This window comes from Xenopus laevis, chromosome 8L (genome assembly GCF_017654675.1).
Source record: "Xenopus laevis strain J_2021 chromosome 8L, Xenopus_laevis_v10.1, whole genome shotgun sequence".
NCBI classification, from domain to species: domain Eukaryota; kingdom Metazoa; phylum Chordata; class Amphibia; order Anura; family Pipidae; genus Xenopus; species Xenopus laevis.
This window is the reverse complement of record NC_054385.1, coordinates 65,411,936-65,434,454: the sequence shown is the minus strand read 5'-3', so window position 1 is coordinate 65,434,454 and position 22,519 is coordinate 65,411,936. Positions and strand designations below refer to the sequence as shown.

Below are 22,519 nucleotides of genomic sequence, written 5' to 3'. Positions count from 1 at the left end.
CCCCTTAACCTTCGGTAGGGCGTAAAGATGGAAATTTTGTTTTTCATGTTCTATTATTTGTGGTTTTTTAGTTATTTAGCTTTTTATTCAACAGCTGTCCCGTTTGTAATTTCAGCATTGATTTGAATAAGAGACTGGAATATGAAGAGGAGAGGTCTGAATAGAAAACGAGTAACAAAAAGTAGCAATGACAATAAATTTGTAGCTTTACAGAACATTATGTTGTTTTAGATGGGGTCAGTGACCACCATTTGAAATCTGGAACGAGTCAGAAGATGACAAATAATTCAAAACCTATAATAAACAAAAAAAGAAGACAAATTGAAAGGTTTATTAGAATTAGCCATTCTGTAACATACTAACCACCCCTATAAGTTCATATGTTGTTCAGATGCAGTAAACTTTACTGCATGACACCGCAGCTCTCAGTGTAGTTTGGCTGATTTCCACCATTCTGTCTGACCAACCATCTGTTCATGTGTAACAAAACAATAGGCTGTTGCAACTAACGCTACACTCCTGCTTGATTAAGAGTTATCTAGCCTTGCAGAAAGTTTACATTGGTCACAAAGAGGAACAGTTGTCCCTCTTCACTTCCTGTTGTTCCAATTGGTTGGCCCAAATGAACAGACCAATTGAAACCCCACAGTCCAGGTGGCATGGTACATATGGATAGGTGGAACACTGTTTAAGGCTACTGGTTGTCCTCCCTTCTGCACTTCTATATCTTTATCTGTTGCGGTTTTCTATAAAAAAAAAAAATGCACATAAGCAGATTTAATGCAGAAATGTTTTATTGAACACAACAACGAATAAAAAAGTAGAATAACATGATCAGTACAACTAAACAGTAGGCAGTAAACGTGTCCCTGGAAGAAAATGTATATACTCCAAAAAGACTTCCCTGCAGGAAAGCAGTTTGGGAATATATGGGATTTTACACCAAACACAATCCTTCCTTATGCGTCAGCTTTTGTGCATTTTATCTATCACTGCTGACGCTCGGACTTTCATAGTTATAAATACATAAATATTCCACATCCTGAGCTTCCCAGTCTGATCCTGCATGAACAAGAGCTTCCTGGAGTGTTAAAAATATTGTGTACAAAAATCACCACCCACCCTGCCGCTTAAAATACGAGCTTGTGGTAAGAAGGTGTTGTTGCATTGAAGAGGGCTTGTCTATTGCAGCACTTAGGGAATGCTTCACGTTTCCCATATCGTTAAATCTTGGGTACCATGGGCACTAATTTTATATTATGAAGCAGAAAATACTCCATAAGTTAAATGGTGCTTTTAAGGGGGTTACAGACTTATTTCCAACTGTAAAACACATTTCTCAATGAAGGACCTTAAAGCTCCTCAAATTAATTCTGCACACCTTTTTTGTTTTTCGTGGTACGGCTTGGGATCCAGAGGTAGAATGTCCTTCCATATTTAAAATAATACTTTTTAGGATCCCCAATTGTGCATGAAATTGTATATCGGTACAATCCTATCTCAGATTTGTCCACATTGTTTGTTTCACTGTCAAAATCAGAGGATGTGGTCGGTATTTGTATAGAAAACCAGTACACTGGGATAACAGTTAATGGAAGGGATGAAATGTATGCCACGAGACAGCTGGAAAATGCTAGGAGTTGTAGTTAGCCCTTTCTAGCCTATGTCTTCTTCACCAAGTACAGTACCATATACAGTATGGAACCATTCTAAAGAGCTTTACTCTCTAGCAAAGCAGCTAGATATCACCACACCCAGTACACCCTATACAATGTGCAAGCTACGGTCACATATTTAAAATATTTGAGGAATTTCGAGAAGCCGTCAAAAGCATGTAGTCTGCAGTTAGCATATCGCATCCACAGCTTTACCAAAACACAAGAGCATATAATAGTGTCATACAGTTTAAGTATCTTAAAAGCAGCATGTCTACTCACGTTACAAAACACGAGCACACATACACATATAAATATATAGAAACGCCTGTGTTCTACAGCACTAATGGGTTGTCAATATTGTGGGTATGATAGTAACAATAGGAGCTCCCACACCGCAGTGACATGAACATACTCCAGATCAATGTACTCTTAACATGTTTCATAGGTATGCAACACAGCCACCTCATGAATTGCCCAACATGCACATTGTTTAGGGTATAATTGGCGTGGATTTCTCTCTCATTGCACTTATTTAAATTACAGCTAGTTGTTTCTTTTACCTAGCTGAATAACAGACAAACATTTATATCATTAAAGGGGTGGTTCACCTTTACGTTAACTTTTAGTATGTTATAGAATTGCCAATTCTAAGCAACTTTTCTACTGGTCTTCATTATTTGTTTTTTTTTTAAATATTTTTTGAATTATCTGCCCCCCTTCTGACTCTTTTCAGCTTTCAAATGGGGGTCACTGACCCAATTAAAGGTAAGGCTGTTTGCACTTGGGGGTGCCAAATGTTAGGCACCCCCAAGTGATTGTATTTACTTACCTGAAACCCCCGGGCCGGTGCTCCTATCGGCAGAAAACTGAGCGATCTTCTTCCGTCTTCTTCTTTCTTCAAATTTCCCCGGGCAGGCGCATGCGCAGTAGAATGAAATAGCCGACTTTTTAGTTAAAGTTCGGCTTTTCTTTCTACTGTGCATGCACAGCCGCGCGAAGAAAGAGGAAGATGAAAGAAGATCGATCTGTGGTGCTCATTGGTATAACCCTGAGCCGGTGCAGTTTTCTGGCCCGGGGTTTCAGGTAAGCTAATACAGTCACTTGTTTAAAAAAACAATTGCTCTATAAGGCTACAAATGTAATGTTATTAATACTTTTTATCTCATATTTCTATTCAGGCCTTCCCCTATTCACATTTCAGTCTCTTAATTAAATCAATGCATGGTTGCTATGGTAATTTGGATCCTAGCAACTAGGAAAGTGCAAACTGAAAAGCTTAATAACTCAAAAACCCCAAATAATAAAAAATGAAAACCAACTGCAACTTGTCTCAGAGTATAACGCTCTACATCAGTGATCCCCAACCAGTAGCTCGTGAGCAACATGTTGCTCTCCAACCCCTTGGATGTTGCTCCAGGCTTGGAGGCAAGTTTTGGTTGTATAAAAACCAGATGTACTGCCAAACAGAGTCTCAATGTAGGTTGACAATCCACATAGGGACTACCAAATGGCCAATCACAGCACTTATTTGGCACCCCGAGAACATTTTTCATGCTTGTGTTGCTCCCCAACTCCTTTTACTTCTGAATGTTGCTCACGGGTTCAAAAGGTTGGGGATCCCTGCTCTACATCATACGAAATGTTAACTCAAAGGTGAACAACCCCTTTAATGTGTGATGTTTGACAGAAAAAGAAAGCTGTCAGATCTGATTTAATCAGAGTAGACGTCAACCTTGATGGACGTGTAATTGATTTCGAATTTAAGAAGTCAAAACTAATTTAAAGAATTTAAAAAAACCTTAGAGGGGAGACTCTGCTATTCCATTTCCCCAAGCTTCCAGCACAAGTAGTTTGTCATATACATCTAATCTTTTACCCATTTGATGATACACACACAGACCATAAATAATGTTTTCAGTGTTAAAAATCAAGGCCCTTTGTAAACGTCACAGCTCATCAGCAGATATTATGGGCACATATCTATTTATCTCATTTACAGTTTCATAAAAAGCATACTCAGGCTCTGTATGCTAAGAGAGACATAGCGAGAGATATGGATTCATTTGACTTGGCAAACCTAGTACTGTAACTGAACAACAATAACTGATAAAAACCGAGGAGAAAAATTGAATACTAAGAGGCATCTGCAGTTGGGGAAGTAGTATGTGGATTCATTTGCAGGTAAAGATGACAGCTTTGGGATATTAAATGGGACCGTGTCATTTAGATAGGTTAATCTTATTTCATTGAGGAGAAAAGAGATTAGGATAGAGTTTGGGAAAATTGAATTGTTTGCAGAGCAAGAAAATTAGTATGCTAGGGGAGGTAGCATATAGAACCCAATATATGGAGCACATCTCTATTGATGTAAATTGGTGGTGCAGAGAAAGGCCAGAAATACAGCATAATTTTGCTATGGATTAACCCTATTATAGCAGCAATATACGACAGGGTTTTAAGTAAGCCATTTTTCAATGCAGTTTTTGAAAACTGTCTGGTTTGAATGCCACATAGTGTGAACAACCCCTGGCACACCATATACAGTGATTGCTCCTCGGTAATCCATAGAGCGAAGTCCAAATGTGTCATCTTGGTATACCTTTAAAATGCAAAAAGGAACAAGTGGTGTTGAATGCTTTACTGGAGTGTTGTAAAGAAAGCAGCAACTGGGTAAAGAGAGTTAGAAAGAAAATAAGGAGGATTTACAAACGGGCATAGTGAATTCACTGAGGTGAATTCCACTGAGGTAGAAGCACAGAAATCTAAATTCATATGCAATCTAAAAGATGCTTCCCATTTAGTTGAATGCACCAAATCCACTATTTGGGATTCGACTGAATACCGAACCAAATACTAATTTGCATATATAAGCGGAAAAAGTTCTTCTTTTGTGACGAAAAGTCACGTGATTTCCCTACCCACACCTAATTTACATATGCAAATTAGGATTAGGTTCAGCCGGGCACAAAGATTAGCCCGAATCTGAATCCTGCTGAAAAAGGCCGAATCCTGGCCGAATCCCAAACTGAATCCTGGTTTCGGTGCATCTCTACTTGAATGGGAAACTTGCTGTCCATGGCAGATCCTGCTGCCAGTAAGCAGGGATCATTTTGTCTGTGGAATGCAGCAATTGATAACTAACATTGTGGGCTATAATTCTAAAGAAGAATAGAAATCAAGAGATCAAGGAAAAAATATGATAAGGTAAATTAAAGGGAAGACAGAGAAAACAAAACAATATGGGGAGGGTTACTGTAAGGTTTAGTGTGGCCATTCATGTGGGGTACCAAACCTATGCAATCCATCTGATATCTAGAAAATTAGGCAGTGTGTGGCTAGTAATGGGAATATGGAGTGTGGGTTACCATAATAAAATATGGAGGTTATGTAAATAGTATGTAGAAATATAAATAAAGAAATTGTATGTACAAACCATTTGATATTTCATTTCCAAAACGGTCTCATTTTCATCATAAAACCCAAAGTGGCTGCATTTCAAAAACAAAGATAGTCATTAGTCTGTATTTTGTGTACAAGTATATGCCACCCCCCTTTCCATTGACCAGTCCTACCTACCTAGACTCCCATGGAGTAATAACCCCATCGTCGGGGCCGCCAATAAGAACCATTTTACGGAGACGTAGAAAATTCTTCTTCCAGTCTGCCAGAGAAGGAAGAGAGCACGCATGATCAGTATTTGTATCTATCCTTTTCATATTCCAACCACTGCCGGGTTGCTAGGGCAAATAAGACTAGCAACCAGACACCTTCTGAAATACCAAGCTGCTGACCAACAATAATTAACTGAAAAAATACAAATTGTCTTAGATTATTAATGCCTACATCTTACTAAAAGTTAATTCAAAGTTAAACAACCACTTTAATTTTAAATGGTCCACTGGGGAAGGAACTGGTATTTAAATAAATGAAAGTATTTTATATACATTTAAATATAATGTGATGTTACCTTGCACTGGTGGAAACTTTGTATTTGCTTCAGAAACACTACTAAACTCTATGCAAATTTTCTGCTCTGCAGCCATAAGAGCAAAGAGGCAGAGGTTTACAAAGCAGATCACAGCCAAGCTGTTTAGAATACAGTGGGCTCTGTTCTTACACGGGAACAGGAGTGAAAAGTCATATATCACTCTTTACAGAATTAAAGACTGAAAACATTTTTCATAAAAAAACAGGACATTTATTACCTAGAAACAGTTTACATGTAGGTGCTGGGCAAACACACACAAACTTCAAATGTTTATAAAAAAAATTTATTTTTAATGTTACTCGTCTTTTAAAAAGGACAGTACAGATAGACCAGAATGTTTGAGGAAATAAAATTGTTATGGGGTAGAGGACAGAGAAAGATTAGGGATCCTATCATCATGGTAACGGAGATAAAATTCAAGCACCCTATTTTTTATGAATGCTTGTACAAATGTACGGATGCAGCATGCTGTGAGGACACACACTGCTTTTAAAAAAATACTCAATCTCCCTCTCCACTATTTACATATGCTCCAGCATTATCCTTTGCTGCATTAGAGTTGGTTTATACACTTTACTACCTGTTGCAGGAAGAGAGCACTGCATAAACCTATATAGGATAGGTAGGCAGAATGTTCAAGGCTCTGTGAGGCCAGGTTCAATTAATGTATGTTGTTTTAATTTTTCCAATTGTTTTTGGTTTATGTAGTTTAACTTTGATTTTGGTTTATAATCACTAAAGGATGTGGTTTATAATTTCTCTACATCATACTAATAGTTAACTCAAAGGTGAAAAACCCTTTTAAATCACTGTAGTGTGTCAAATGTTAGGCACCCCTGCTACCGGGGGTACTTGGCAGTGAGCACCACAGAGTGATCCTCTTTTTCTGCCTATTTTATACATGTGCAGTAAAGGGAAAAGCTGATTTTTTTTGTTTAAGTTTGGCTTTTCACTGTACTGCATATGTGCACCAGTGCAAAGAAGGAAGAACAGGAAGTACCCTGAGCCGATGCAGTGACTAAAATCACAAATAATCACTGCCGAACATTTGGCACCCCCAGTGATTGATCATTGGCTTCTCCTTTTTTAGAACAAGAAGCTGAAAAACAGCTGAAAATACGGACCTCACTGCCTACAGTGGGTAGTAGACAAAGATCAGAATGGTGTTTAAAGGGCATGTAAGGGCAAAAAAAATAAAATCCCATTTTTACTTTCTTTAATGAAAAAGAAACCTATCTCCAATATACTTTAATTAAAAAATGTGTACCGTTTTTATAAGAAACCTGACTGTATGCAGTGAAATTCTCCCTTCATTTACTGCTGTGGATAGGAATTGTCAGACGGTCCCTAACTGCTGAGCAGGGAAACAATCATACTTATGAACAGCAGAGGGAGCCCCCTCCTTACTTCCCAGCCATGCAGAACTCAAGCAGCTTTTTTTATGATGATCCCTAAGCAGCCCAGACCACACTGAGCATGTGCACAGTCTTAGTCTTGCAAAGATGTTTAACAAAGTTACAAGATGGTGACCCCCGTAGCCAAATTTGAAAGCATAAATTATTTGTTTGATTAGGCTTGTGGTGCAGTATCATGTTTGTATTTAGTATACAAAATACAGCATTTCTAGCCTTATTCTATTTTAGACTTTATGTGCCCTTTAATACTAAGAAGCACTTACCATGTGGTGTCTTTAGTGGCTATTATACAGGTATGGGACCTGTTAACCAGAATGCTTGGGACCTGGTGGTTTCCGGGTAATGGATCTACCTGTAATTTTATACCTTAAGTCTACTAGAAAATCTTGTAAATATTGAAGAAACCCAATAGGCTGGTTTTGCTTCCAATAAGGATTAATTATATCTTATTTGGGATCAAGTACAAGCTACTGTTATTATTATTACAGAGAAAAAGGAAATAATTTTTAAAAATTTGGATTATTTCGATAAAATCTTGTCTATGGGAGATAGCCTTCCTGTAATTCAGATATTTCTGGATAACGGGTTTCCAGATAACTGATCCTATACCTGTACTAAGATTGTGGGTGGGTGTTACTTTACCTGTGGCATTGGGTTCTGGCCTTTCAGAGTTCAACGGGGCAAGGAAATCACTGACATTTACGTATATTCCATGATGATGTGGATCTAAACAAAAAAGAAGTGGTGGAGTTAACACCTCCATATGGATCATTAATTTGATTTAAAACAATGTATTAGTAAGCCATACATTTTTCTATATTTTAGAACCACACTATTTTTGAATCATTAAAGGAACATTAACATCAAAAAATTTAAGTATTTTAAAGTAATAAAAATATAATGCATTGTTGCCCTGCACTGGTCAAACTGGTATGTTTTCTTCAGAAAGTTCAAAGAGGATTTGAGGGGCACACACCTGGTTCAATTTTCTTATTTGTTTGGGTACACCTCCCACAGTGTCCTTCCCCACCGGAACACAGGTATCCCGAATCAAAATGGGCAGCACTCCAGAATAAAGATAAAAATGCCTTTATTCACAAACAGCAGGGCAGCATTTGCAACGTTTCGAGCCTAGCACGGCTCTTTTTCAGCTCGAAAAAGAGCCGTGCTAGGCTCGAAACGTTGCAAATGCTGCCCTGCTGTTTGTGAATAAAGGCATTTTTATCTTTATTCTGGAGTGCTGCCCATTTTGATTCGGGATACCTGTTTTCTTCAGAAACACTACTATTGTTTATATAAACAAGCAATCTTTTTGTTCAACCCACCGAATTAAAGCTGAAAGTCTGCAGTTCAACTGCATCGGAGTTGTTTTATTTAAAATGCATTGTGGTAATGTACAGAACCAAAATTAGAAAAAAGTTGTCTGTCCAAATATTTATGGACTCAAATGTAATAGTGTGATCTGTTATCCACTATTTAACCTGTGCCATATAGTATTGTTTCAATTTCCGGCATTGCTACACAGCAGCTTGTTTATATGAACTATAGTAGTGTTTCTAAAGCAAACACATCCGTTTTACCAGTGCAGGGCAACACTACATGATATTTTCATTACTTTAAGACGCTTTCCTTTTTTGGGGTTACTGTTCCTTTAAGTTAACAGCACACAAGACAACTGGATTTCCGCAATTTTTCTCAGAAAATGAATGGCAATGGATTCGACAGAATCATTGCTTTTCATTTCCCCATCACATGAGCACTTTTTATTCAAAAACATACATCTGTGTTCTCTCATAATAAATGCTTGGGTCAGTGGCCAGCATTGATTTCATTTCCATTATTATCTGCACAAAAATAGTTTAATTATGGGAAGGTTAATGATTTTAAGGGAAATGGCCCTTGGCACTGTTATAGCGTGTTTAGAAGAGATGTCATGATGTTTAAAAAGATTCCGAATTTTTAGGAGTTGCTAATAACTAGTACTCTGTAGCATACTTACATAATTTCTTACCGACTATACTGAGGAGCGATAGGTATTTCCAGGATAAAGATGTAAATGAGAGTAGTACAGGTAATGGATCCATTATATAAAATGCTTGAGTTCTGTGGTTTTTTGAATAAGTGATATTTTGTGTAATTGGGAGCACAGTGTTTAACGTCTATTTAAAAACATTTTAACATTAAAAAAAAACCCAGTAGGATTGCTTTGAAATGAACATGGGTTAATGCTGGCTTAGTGAATGTATAAAATACTGGAAAATTAAAGGCAAACTGGAGGGATGTCCTTGTGTGCATTTAAAATTCACTTTTCATCTGTTACATTCACTAAACTAGCCAGGTAATAAAGTATGTTTAAAGTCTCCTTGTGTCAAATCCACCCATCTTCTTGATCCAATTTATCACACACCATAACATTCTTCCTCTGTCGCTTATAACCCCCCCCCCATGTATTGGTGAAGAACCCATCCTACTTTTTCACATTTATGCCTCACCATTCCAAAAGTTGCAGATGGAAAAGGTCTGACCCATCTGTGTATAACACAATCGGTACAAGTTGGATTTCACGTATGTGGGGAACAGATACCTTAGATAATCTGTGTCTAATAGAGAGAGAGTGAGAGAGAGAGTCTGTTACTGCTATATAGGATTTATAATGTTATTAATAAGTATTTATAAAGCACTAACATATTCTGCAGCACTGTACACAAAGTTTGGGAACCCTTCTTAATTCTTTGGAGTTTTTTAAGTTCCGCCAATGATAAACAAAACTCCAAAGAATTAAAAGGGTTCCCAAAAGTTTTCACTGTATGTATACACATTAAAAAGACAAATTACATACAAATAATGACAGACACAATAGGACAAGTTAAAGAAGGAGCTTCTCATTAGAGCTGATATGCATATCAGTTATAGTACAGAGATCAGGCATGTCCGATATAATACATAGAAGCGGGCGCTCCGCCAATGAGGCAAGCTGAGCTGCTCGCCTCAGGCAGCAGCGCCAGAGAGGATTCCAGAGGCGGCAAAAAGCCGCTCCTGCACCTTTAAGAGCCGAATTTCCGGTTTTCACAGAGGCAACTTTGGGCAACTATTGAAAACGCATTGCTGCGTGTGCATTAGCGCAGGCCGACTTTTCATTGTAGCCTATGGGAAAACACGCGGAGGCAGTTCGGGGAGATAGTCGCTCAGAAGATGAGGCGATTAGTCGCCAGGCGACAAAATATCCCTGAATCTCCTCGTGTGGACTAGCCCTTAAATGTATACCTATTAAAATGCAGCACTTACCCATTCCTAGGGCAGCGTACTTTTTTTAGTAAGAGTCAGGGCAGTGCAAGCTTCTACTGCTACAGTGCATGATGACCTGTCTCTTCCTTGCTCATTTGCCATCAAATACAATTAATGCTATGCTAATGAGTTGAAAGAGCCAAGAATGTGCAGTAGGGGAAGGCTGCATTGTTCTTACTGTTCCTGGAAGCACTGGATTTGAGAGTGATTCACCTTAGGACTGGATAGGAGCATTATTTTACAATTAACTTTTAAAGGGGTCTCTGTTGCCAATATGCTTATTTTAGCATTACAAGTAGCATAGGGTCAATTTTCGAAAAGGTGATACCGCCTTTTCAACATGAGTTCAATAAATATTTTTGCCTATTTTTTTTTAATCATGAAGATCTAAGTTTTTTGTTATTCCTTAATGGAGAACTAAAGCTTAACTAAAAAAGTAAGGCAGAAATGTTGTTGATTATGTTTTGGGCTTCTGTACCAGGCCCTTCTATAAGCCCTTTAGCAGTAAAGATATGTGCCTTCGAGGATGCCCCTGTAACTTCCCATCTTATTTTCTGCTGATTCACTGCATATATGCTCTGTGCTGGTATTAGTAACTGAGCTGAGGGACCAATGCATATAATACTGAATATATATATACTATATAAACATCACAATATAAAGCCGACATTGATTTATTATTGGTAAATGGCAGCTCAGAAAACAACACAATTAGCATCAGAATTCAATAATCAGCCCTATAGCATCAGCTTATATGACAGTCAAACCTAATTTTCTGCTTGATGATTAGCAATAAACTCTAAGCTTAGCTTCTCAACAGCTGCTCAAATCACGCTGAGCATGTGTGCAAAAGTTGTCTCACAAGGAAACATATTGCAATACAGGTGGTTAGGGAGCTGTTATTTTGTTAACTTTTCAGTGTTCTGTTGATTGGCTGTTGGGGGGGGGGGGAGATAGAGGGGGCAATATCACTCAAACTTTCAGCACAGCAGTAAAGAGTGACTAAAGTTTATCAGGTCATGTGGCTGAGGGCACCTCAACATGTTTAGCTTTGGTCTTTTGAAAAATGGATTTCAAAGCGGCACTTTGCTAAAGAAGCACTATTAACTAATGCAATTTATAAAAAAAACTTGTTTTTCTGTGACAGAATCCTTTTAATTAGGAATAAAACAGTTAAGCTGGCCATAGATGCAAAGATCCGATCGTACGAATCATCGTACGATCGGACTTTCCCATCTCCCGACCCGCCACTAACCATTCAGATCAAAGTCTTACCGGTCAGATTAGTTAAAGAACAGATCAGCAATGTTCTGCCCCTGACAGCAATCGTACGATATCTATGTCCAACCAAAGCTGGTGACAGTCTCCCACTGAAAATCGTACGATCGGCAATACACGCAGAGATATTATCGGCAGCCGACAGAAATTTTCTAACCTGTCCGATCGACCAAACGACCGATCTCGGACGGACGAAAAATGTCGGGACTCTCCACACACGGTCCGAAAATCGTACGAATCCTCGATTCGTACGATCAGATCTTTGCGTCTATGGCCAGCTTTACAGTAAATTTGATTCCTAACCATTTGTTTATTTTGTCTTTTGCAGCCTTAAAATATATAAAATATTACCATTTATGTAAAATATATATACACACACACACAATGTAATTTACAAATCACTACAGGACAGGTTAATTTTGACTTTATAGTGCCACTCTTGTACAGTGCAGCACAAGATTCATTCTCATTTGATTGCCTATACTGGTAAATAATTAAGAATACCATTAGAACACAAACAATTGTGTATTAGTCTCACCTCCATACTGGCCCATTTGAGGGGAAGAGAGAGAAATAAAAGTATCAACATTGTGGTCTGGCATGGTCTGCAAAAGACCACGGCAAATCAACCCTCCTACAAGAGAGAGAAAAAAATATGTGCATAAGATACTGGTGAGACATGGTGAATATATAACATGACATGAAAGTCAAGATGAGTTCTAGAAGCATATATAAAAGGCAGCCCACATGAAGCAAAGAGTGATAAAGACAGAGAATGAAACAGGGGTATATTTTACCCAGAAAACTATGTGGAATTAAATTTTTCATAAGAGTCCATTCAGGGGCGTTCCTGGCCCCTCCGCCAGCTGAGCAGCTTGCTGCCTCCCCTGTGCGCTCACCTTCTGGCGTCGGAGGAGGGCCGGGGGGGGGGTCCACAAGGGCGGTGGAGGGCCAGGACACTAGCGCAGAGAGCATAATTGCGCTCTCTGCACTAGAAGAGCCAAATTAACGTTACCTTTTCTCCATGGTGCTAAAACAGTACCTTGTATTGTATGGTAACTATGCTGCATAAATTCATACTGGTGGCAAAACATTCATGTTTAGATGTCTTTTTAGTACACTTAAAAAAACAGTAACACCAAATTACGCCAATACTTAATTTAAACAGCATCTGCAGTTTAAATGTATGTTGTGAGCATAAATTTAAACTTAAGAGATAAAACGTTTAGGTGCCGAAGGTCTTTCGGTGTAAAGATAACTTCTGATTCAGCGCACAATGCAAGCAGTCTGTTGCTCTTTTGCCCTTCTGCTTTGGAGCATTTTGCAAGTAAAATTCTGTCACGGTCGGCAGCCAACACCAGAACAAATGCCAAGCTCGGCTCATGCTTCACCTGTAGTGTGACCGCCGTTGGCCTCGGGAGGAGCCCTCAGCTACTTGGATGCCACCAGGACTTAAACGAGAGGTGCAAGGCAAGAGGTTCTGGATAAGCAGAGGGGCACGACTATTAGCAAAGTCTTTGGGCTTAAGGTCGTGGTACAAGGTGTTAGACGGGATCGTAGTCGGAACTGGCCGGGTCGAGGCAAGCAGAAAGTGAGCGTAAACAAATCGGGCCGGGTCTGGGCAGGCAGTGTTCAAAGCCAGGTCAGGCAGGCAAGGGTCAAAACCGAGAGATCAATCAGAGGGATACGGCAGAAGAGGTAGTCGAAATTCAGGCAATGGATCAGGATACAGAGGTCAGAATCGTCAGGAACAGGCAGGGGTCACAACAGGTAATCAGAATCAAGTTCAGAATCAGAATAGCAAACATCTAAAGGCATCAGGAACAAACCTATAATGGGCAATGAGAACTAGTGGAATGGCCCTTTAAATATTTGAATTTTCGCGCTGTTGCGCGCACCCTTAATGATCCGGCGCCGGAGAAAGAAGACATGGCGCGTGTCCCCGCCGAGGGGACACAAATCCTAGCTGAAGATTTTAAAAAATTCAAGGGGGAAGTAAGGCTCACCTATTATTATAGCAGTTTGAGGTGTTAAAGATTAAGATATTTTGGTGTTACTGGTCTTACTTGACAAACCAAATTATTGAAAAAAACCTTATATGGAAACCCCCAGGTCCCAAGCATTGCAGATAATAGATCCCACACCTGTATAAGTAAAACAAAGTATATGGAGGATAATAAAACATAAAAGAAAACTGCAACAAGAATCAAAAGGAGAAGTCAGATTGAAGTCTAAAAACAAATTTGAGCTCAGAGAACAAAAGCATAAAAAGAGAAGTACAAGTGAGAGAAGTACAAGCGAGAGAAGAAATAAAACTGCTGCCAACAGAGAAGTGGGAATGCTTTAAGGACATGTGCAGTGGAAATAAAAGCAAAACAAAAAAAATAGAAATAGAACTCTCCACACAAGTGGCAAAATAGTCTGTTCATGTGTCATTCACTTAAAGATGCCTGAACAACATGCTCTTATGATAAAATGATCAACACAATATGTTTATCATTCATGTATTCTGCACAATAAAGACAAAATATGCACATGTATCCATGGAATGCAGCTAGTGTGAATGAAAAAAAAGGGTAAGCAGGATACACAGTAATAGTAGATGCTTTGCAATAATGTTTTTAATAATAGAAAGTGCTAGGAATTTAGTGTATGTGGAAATGCATATACACAACCCATGAGTTCAAGACCCTGTAATATAACAAAAGAATGTATAAATAGGGCATAAATGTTCAACAGAAACACAACTTCAGTAAACAGTATGTAAACATCAAGTGATTCTGCCAGTGATTCTATATGTAATTACAAAAAGTGATGTCACCCACAATTATAAAGGATCACGTGCACTCAGTGGAAGGAAATGCATGGAATAACGATCTTATTATGTGGAACACTTGGACCTGGAAATAAAAGTTATTTCCATAATTTGGAGCAGCATTCCTTATTGGCACTAAGGGGGTTACTTATTAAGGTTTGAGTTGTGTTTTCCATGAAAATAAGATTTTTTCGAGTTGATCTTTTTGGTCAAAACACATTTTCGGGTTATAAAAAAAAACCTCTAATTTTTGGCATTTTTTAAAAAAAACTCTAATTTTTGGAGATTTATAATACCTGACCCTGGAAATAGCTTGAAAACAAAAATACTCCATGTAAAACCTGTCAAGATTATGTAGGAGTCTATGGCAGAGGTCCCTTGAACGATTTAAAGATGATAATAGCCGCCATGACGTTCAAGTTTTTTTTGCCCAAAAACTTGAATAATTTGAACTATTCGTTTTTTTTCCCCACGGAAATCTTGATTAATTTGAGTTTTCAGGTTTTGTAACTCGGATTCGCAGAAACAAGTTTTTTTTTAAATAAGATACCATTCGAGTTGTGAGTTCATTCAAGGTATTAAAAAAACCTCTAATATTCTACCTTTGATAAATAACCGCTAAGTTCCAAAAACATTTTACTGTAAGGTTACTAAGTCTACTACAAAATAGTTAAACATTAAAAAGACCAAATGTAGCACGGATTTATGCAGTTTAGTTACCATAAAGTACTAATTGTTGTTTGTTACAGAGAAAAAGGAAATCAGTGAGAAAATGAGGTTTGCTTAAACAAGGCAAATTGGCTTTCTTGTATTTTTTGTATCTGTTGGATAATCAATTTACAGAGAATAGACCTCATACATTTCTACCTCCACTGTCCTTTTATGTTACTTGACAAGCAAAATGATACAGCAAATTTCAGTAACATGTACACTGTATTGACCTTTTATCATACGCTCACAGTTCCATGTGTTTCTAGATAAGAATGTAGCTGAAGGGAACTGCTAATACTGCACATACAATTTAGCTAACAGTTCTCATGCATACTATTCTGGGAGGAGTACACTTGTAGGGAATAATATGCCTGGAAATAGTCTCACCCTGTGAATAACATAGCAGATGCACACCATCCCTGCCCGCATTCTGCATTATTGGATAGATTGCTTCTTTGAAACCTTGCACCTGCTTCCACAGAGGCTGCAAACTCTCCTTGTTATCAAACAGGTCCAAGACTGTGACATTGGTTCCTGGGTGAGACTATTATAAAGAAGGTGAGAGATATGTCAGAGATATACGTTTCATTACAAGTAGTTTTTATAGTTTATCAGCAATAAGCATACACCAGACTGCAGAAACCTACAAACTTAAACACAAATGTAGTCAAAAATAATTTTATGCTCAGTTCTATATATCATAGAATCAACATTTCAAACACAGAAACATAAAGCCTTAACTGTAGAAGACATAAAGTTACTTGCAGTAAAAACAACTGTCAGATAATTCTACTAACAGTGCACCATTTGTCCCCTCCCCGATATGATCATGCGAATACACACACAAGAAACAAATATTTATATAGCAATGAATTCTGCTTTCTTCAGCCTAAAAATTCAGTTACCCATATCTTCATAGCAAAAATGTTAACAAGTAACACAAAGTACCTAAATTTCCTTACCTCCTTATCCAATTACATAACCACCCTTTATTAATTCCACCCCGGAATATTGTGTATTTCACCCCTTAATCTAAACTATTTTCCTAACATTTATGAATGACCCACATGCATTCAAGTAGTACCACTATTCCTATCCTTCAGTGAAAGCGAATCAGACTCCAGACAACTGATACAGATATCCAGATGTCATTTTTCTTACACATATGCAAAACATAACTGCTGTAGCCTCACCTCATTGATATACTGTAAGAGATTCTTAAAGTTGGCTGAGCTGTCAAACAATCCATGGACCACAATGACTGGCTTGTAACATAATGAGCGGTCCACCATCCAAACCAGAAGAGGTAACAGAAGGCAAAATGTTTGCAGTGCTTTTGGCCTGGATGCAGTCATATTTAATTTAACCTGTAAGAGATTACACTGACTTGAAAAAATTCTTCTGGAGTCAGTCACTGCCAACAAAACAGGGTTAATGAAGTAGTTAACAGAACATCCTAGTTATGAAGCATCATATGTCCTCCCACTCAGATCATTCCTCTTTACCTTTTTCATTTCCTACGCCCTTTCTAACAGTACATTAGCTCTACATTGATTTTTCATTTGCTGTTTCTTTAACACATCACCTTATAGAGTCCACTTGATCCCCATGTCATTACTTCCCCTGTCTGACTTTCAGTCAATCTCTTGACTGCTAGGAGAGACTTCATAAAGGGCCCTGAGAGGCCAGAAACAGTGTCTATTTGCCCCTGTGAGCCAATAAATAACTTTTGGGCACTTTTCAACAAACATTCAGTGTGCAACTGACCTATGATAGATAATCACGAGATAGAGAAAGGGAGAGACAACACAGAGCCCAGTATGATTAACCAGATTTGGCAGGACCCTTAAGCCATGTTAGAGTGTCAGTTGAGGTAAGTAATGCTAGACTGGTGGACACTTTTGGGCATAAAGATGGTGGTATCTTATCTCTCCTAATAGTGCTGACACATTCCTATGAATTTTCAGTATAATCTTAAAATGCATTGTATTGTACTGTTGCATTAAGGTTCACATGGTGTGCTTCTTAACCAATGTATTTCAGTTTGGCTTTTCAGCCTGCTGCATTATGCAGGAAGACATAGATGTGAACCAGTTTTAGGCCCAAAGATATAAAATTCAATTATGTGCTTAAAAAAAAATCAAAATGTAGAGAAATCATGAAAAAAGATATACTGATAATCTGAAAAAGTAATTATCATTTATTGATTATTCAAGTATTCTTCAAGTATTCTTTCTCTCACAAAGCAGCAGTTCTGCTATGCTTTATGGCTGAGATTCTAGTTACCTTTATAACAGGCAAAAATGGTCTAAGATCCGATCAAAACCCATTCTTTACATACAGCAAAGTTTTGAAATCTTACAGCTATGGCACATGATATATTCATTAGCGGAAGCCCCAGAAGAGCATGTAGACAATATTTCATGTATGCCATAAAACCTTAACAGGATTATTTAGCTAAGAAACTGAGACAACAGCCACTATTTGGGAGTACAGTGGGTTGATAGGTTGATATATCAATATATAATACACAAAAGCCATGAATATCTTGTAAATGATATCCTTATAAACGGTGAGTTCTGATGTCATCAGTTATAAACGGTGAGTTCTGATGTCATTTCAGTCACATGACTCACTGAAACTTGTGTATTATAATAAATAAAGTACCCCCAGTTGTAAAATATGAGGATATTAGAAGTAACCTCGGAGTTCCATGACCTGTATAAAAACACTCGGCCTTGTGTTTTTATATGGTCATGAAACTTCTCGGTAACTTATAATATCCTTATATTTTACAAGAGGGGGTACTTTATTCACTATATATTAAGTGATGGTCAAATACTGGTATATGAAGTGGAGAAGGCTAAAGAAGCAACTCTACTGGGCACAATACAATGACAAATATATATATATATATATATATATATATATATATATATATATATATATATATATATATATATATATAAAATATAGATCTAGAAATATTCACGGTGGAGAAGAAAATATATAGGACAGGTATAAAAAAAATAACCAAGACTACTGCTATTGTAGTGTATTGAAAGGGATTCCCAGGAGTGCTGGAAGTTACAGTACAATGGCAAACAAAGAGGCTTAAATTAAAAATAAAACTACAATTTAAAAAAAAAAAAGACTATGCGTTACCTTTTGTGTTGTCAGATTGTAAATGGGTCAGTCTAAATGTTCTGATTTAAAGTCTTCTTTGGCTTGCTCTTCTCCAGCTGTTTCATTTCCCTGGGCCTTGTAAAGGTATAAGTAGAGCAGCCCGTCTAGCCTTTTCATGTACTTTATGTCTTACCCTTATGTCTGTCCTTGTGCGGACCCCCTGTAAACCCCTCTCCCCCTTGTGCTTCTCAGCTGTGCTCTCTATAAGCAGAAGTGCTCCTCTCCTGCAGTCTCTGCTTCCAACTTTTTCATTTCATTGTCTCGCTCTCCGCTTATTGCTCGAGCAGAGCCAGCGTTGTGTCCGATTCCCCCGGCTCACTGGGTGGCTAATGTCCTGACTGTCTTTCAGTTGTTTGTTCCTTTTCCTGGAGGGTCTCCTTTCCTCCCTTGGTGTTGTTTACAGGACAGCTGCCTGTCAGCAAATGTTGCCCATTCTCCCCGCCCCTTTCCTCAGACGTCATTTCCCTTTCTCCAAGCAAATATTCGGCTTCCTTGGCAACCGCGCCTTTGACAATGTGCTCTCTAATGGGTATTGCCGCAGGCATGGGGGAAAGCGGTGCGAGTACAGCGTAGGTGAAGTTGCTATAAAAGGCATCAGTATCAGTGCCTCGGCGAGGGTGTCCGGCTGTTGCTTAACTACATATCTAAGCTTTTTCCCCACATTCTGTTCAGTAGCAACTAAGGAGCCGCAGGTTGAACTTTTAACAAAAAAAAAACTATTTTATAACGAAAAATATATGGTCAAAGGCATCATACCTCCCAACATTTTGGAAGTAAAAAGAGGGACAAATTTTTTTTTCCCGCACATAGCGCAGCAATTTTTTGACCACACCCCTTTCTGTGGCCACACCCCCTAATTACCATGTTTGTTTTACAAAATTTGGCAGGTTATGAAAGTTTGAAAATATTTCTCCTTATCTAAACTGAGTTTTTGTGTCTCAAAATTGTTACAAAGTATCTTATTTGCACCTGCTAGCTGTTCTGGGCTCTCTGCTAAAAGCCAATTAAGTGAAAAACTTTGTTTCTTTTTCTGGCTGTTCAGTGCAGAGAAAAGAGGGACTTTTCAGTACAAATGAGGGACTGCGGGTTGAGCTGTCAAAAGAGGGACTGTCCCTCCGAAAAAGGGACAGTTGGGAGGTATGAGGCATGGTGGGCCGGTTTTAATTGCCTGAGCTTGGGCTCTTTATCATTAATGGGGTTGTTAGCCTTTGAGACAACTTTTAGTATGATGTAGAGAGGGATATTCTGAGACAATTTGTAATTGGCTTTCATTTTTTATTATTTAAGGTTTATGAGTTATTTAGCTTTTTATTCAGCAGCTCTTCAATTTACATTTTAAGCATTCTGGTAGCTAGGGACCAAATTCCCCTAGCAACCATTCATTGATTTGAATAAGAGACTGGAATAGAAAGATGAGAAATAAAAACAATAACAATACATTTGTAGCCTTACAGAGCATTTGTTCTTTAGAAGGGGTCAGCAACGCCCATTTGAAAGCTGCAAAGAGTGAGAAGAAAAAGGCAAATAACTACATAACTATAAAAAATAGATCATGAAGACCAATTAAAGAGTTGCTTAGAAATGGCCACTAAGGGTAGGACTTCATGGTGCGATAAAACGCATGCGACGTGTCGGATGTTTTAACGAAAAAGGAAGTGAAGGAAAAAACGCAGGTAAGAACTACATTGATCCGACTGTCGGATGAGCGTGCTGCGTTTTATTGCATTGCGACAGGTCAACTCCTTGCGCACCATGAAGTCCTACTCTCAAAGTTACCTTAAAGGTGAACCACACCTTTAATTTTTGTTGATCACCTGCACGGAAGTATTTCAATAATCGTTTTGCCTGAAGTCAATTGTCTCTCACTTTAGTTTTAGGGATAGGAGGCTTAGGCCTTGGGCGTTTTTTTTGTTGATAAACCCAAACCTTATTTTTCAGTTGAGGGAAGCCATTAAATTGGGTGGTTTCCAGCTTGCAAATGGGGGTCACTGACCCCATCTAAAAAACAAATGCTCTGTAATGTTACATATTTATCGTTATTGCTACCTTTATTACTCATATTTCTATTCAGGCCCTCTCCTATACATATTCCAGTCTCTTATGCAAATCAATAGATGGTTGCTAGGGTAATTTGGACCCTAGCAACCAGATGGCTGAAATTGCAAACTGGAGAACAGCTGAATAATAACCTAAATAACTCAAAAACCACATATAATTAAAGATGAAAGCCAATTGCAAATTGTTGCAGAACTCTGACTCTCTACATTATACTAAGTTAATATAACGAGAGTCAAAATTGCTGCTATTTTCTGTGAATATGAGAAAGGGAATATCATGTATTACAGTCCTTTCCTTGTGGTTACTGTTGCATTCTCTCAGCTTGTTGACCTCTATGTAGGTCACTAACAAGTGAGCCTTTATCAGCACACTGCAACGCAAAACACGTGCAGAGGCACTGTGTCATGTTGTTCTTATTAAGAGCACTTATGCTTATTTAACTTTTAGCCACTCCACATGTTGGCAACACTAATAGGTGTATTCATTCCAGAACAAATAAATCCATTTTAAGGGTGTAATGCAGTTCACTAAATGACACTACAGAGGATGATGCAAATACTAAAAAATGACTGGGTGTTAAAAACATTTTTTTTTCACTCAGTGGGACTTTGTTCCAAAATCAGAAAGATCTTGTTTATTAAGGTATGATTAGAAGGGAAATATATGCATAAGTAGAAGTCCTCAGGCAACAATCAGCATAGTAAAATGCTTTTGTCCACAGACCACTTACATAGATCACCGTCGTCCTACGTTTATGGAGTTTCCACCAATTAATACGTTAACACTCCCTGATCAGATATCTATCATAAATGCCAACAATGACTGTATTGGTACTGTACATCTGCTCATCAATGGCAATCTTTATAATGACTACATCTAAATGTAGATATTCTCCAGCAGGCTTCTATTATTGGTTACCTGATTGGCTCACCTCCTCAAGGTCACACCTCAAAGACCAAAGGATTCTCAGGAAAAGAAACATGAAGCGAGCCACAAAAACATCAGTAATGTGCTGCTATTTTTTATAGCACTATACATCTGCTCGTCAATGGCAATTGTTATGGTGACAACCAGAACACAGCTTTATTATTATGATTAAGCAATAACATATTTCACAGTGCTTTACAAAGATTATACATTAAGTCAGGGCTGTCCAACTGGCGGCCTGCGACCCCCCCCCCTTCTGTGGCCCCCCACATGCTGTGCCTGTTTACCATATGTAAACTTTAAAAGGTATAACTACAGAGATTAACTGGCTCCTTTATTGTTTAAACCTCAAATTCAGACTAATCCCCTGTATTGTTCACACCTGTGATCACCCTGCATTGTTCACACTTGACACCTCTATTGTTTATATTTTAAAGGAAAATTATACCCCAAAATGAACACTTAAGCAACATATCATATTAAATGGCATATTAAAGAATCTTACCAAACTGGAATATATATTTAAGTAAATATTGCCCTTTTACATCTCTTGCCTTGAGCCACCATTTTGTAATGGTCTGTTAATTGGCTCATGTGACCTAACATGTATGGTTTGTTGGTATGTTTGTGAGTACAGTGAATCCTACGATCCCAGGGGGCGGCCCTTATTTTTTAAAATGGCAATTTTCTATTTAAGATTACCCAATGGCACATACTACTAGAAAAGTATATTATTATGAAAATGGTTTATTTACATGAAGCAGGATTTTACATATGAGCTGTTTTATGCAATATCTTTTTATAGAGACCTACATTGTTTGGGGGGTATATAGTTTTCCTTTAACTATGCCCAATGCCCACATTGTTCACCTGTTCACACCTTATTCAAAATGCTAATGGACAACCAGCACTGTGTCACTGTATGTAGTACATGTTAGAATGATAATTTTCCATGTCTCGTGCTCTGTTCTGCCTTCCCTCCCTGTGTGTGTCATTCTCTGCTAGCCCAGTGCTGCGTGTGTGTGCCATTCTCTGCTTGCCCAGTGCTGCTTGTGTGTGCCATTCTCTGCTTGCCCAGTGCTGCTTGTGTGTGCCATTCTCTGCTAGCCCAGTGCTGCGTGTGTGTGCCATTCTCTGCTTGCCCAGTGCTGCTTGTGTGTGCAATTCTCTGCTTGCCCAGTGCTGCTTGTGTGTGCCA

At 38.3% G+C, this 22,519-nt stretch overlaps 1 protein-coding gene across 1 annotated transcript; it reads right to left on the bottom strand.

The window, feature by feature from the left end:
• Positions 1 to 776: 776 nt before the first annotated feature.
• ppt2.L (palmitoyl-protein thioesterase 2 L homeolog) lies at positions 777 to 18,709 on the bottom strand. Its single transcript, NM_001086530.1, has 9 exons — positions 18,316 to 18,709; positions 16,344 to 16,517; positions 15,538 to 15,694; positions 12,163 to 12,258; positions 9,554 to 9,661; positions 7,704 to 7,787; positions 5,235 to 5,319; positions 5,092 to 5,146; positions 777 to 4,257 (listed from the first exon to the last, which is right to left on the bottom strand). The coding sequence occupies exons 2-9, from the start codon at positions 16,503 to 16,505 to the stop codon at positions 4,114 to 4,116; spliced, it is 891 nt and encodes a 296-aa protein (NP_001079999.1). The 5' UTR covers positions 16,506 to 16,517; positions 18,316 to 18,709; the 3' UTR covers positions 777 to 4,113.
• Positions 18,710 to 22,519: the final 3,810 nt, after the last annotated feature.

Excerpts from the sequence above, each read along its gene's own strand:
- ppt2.L (NM_001086530.1), bottom strand. The coding sequence starts at position 16,505 with ATGACTGCATCCAGGCCAAAAGCACTGCAAACATTTTGCCTTCTGTTA. Across the intron at positions 12,259-15,537 it reads TCTGCTATGTTATTCACAGG|GAGGGTTGATTTGCCGTGGT; the intron begins GTGAGACTATTT and ends TCTCTCTTGTAG. Across the intron at positions 7,788-9,553 it reads CATCTGCAACTTTTGGAATG|ATCCACATCATCATGGAATA; the intron begins GTGAGGCATAAA and ends TTTTTTGTTTAG.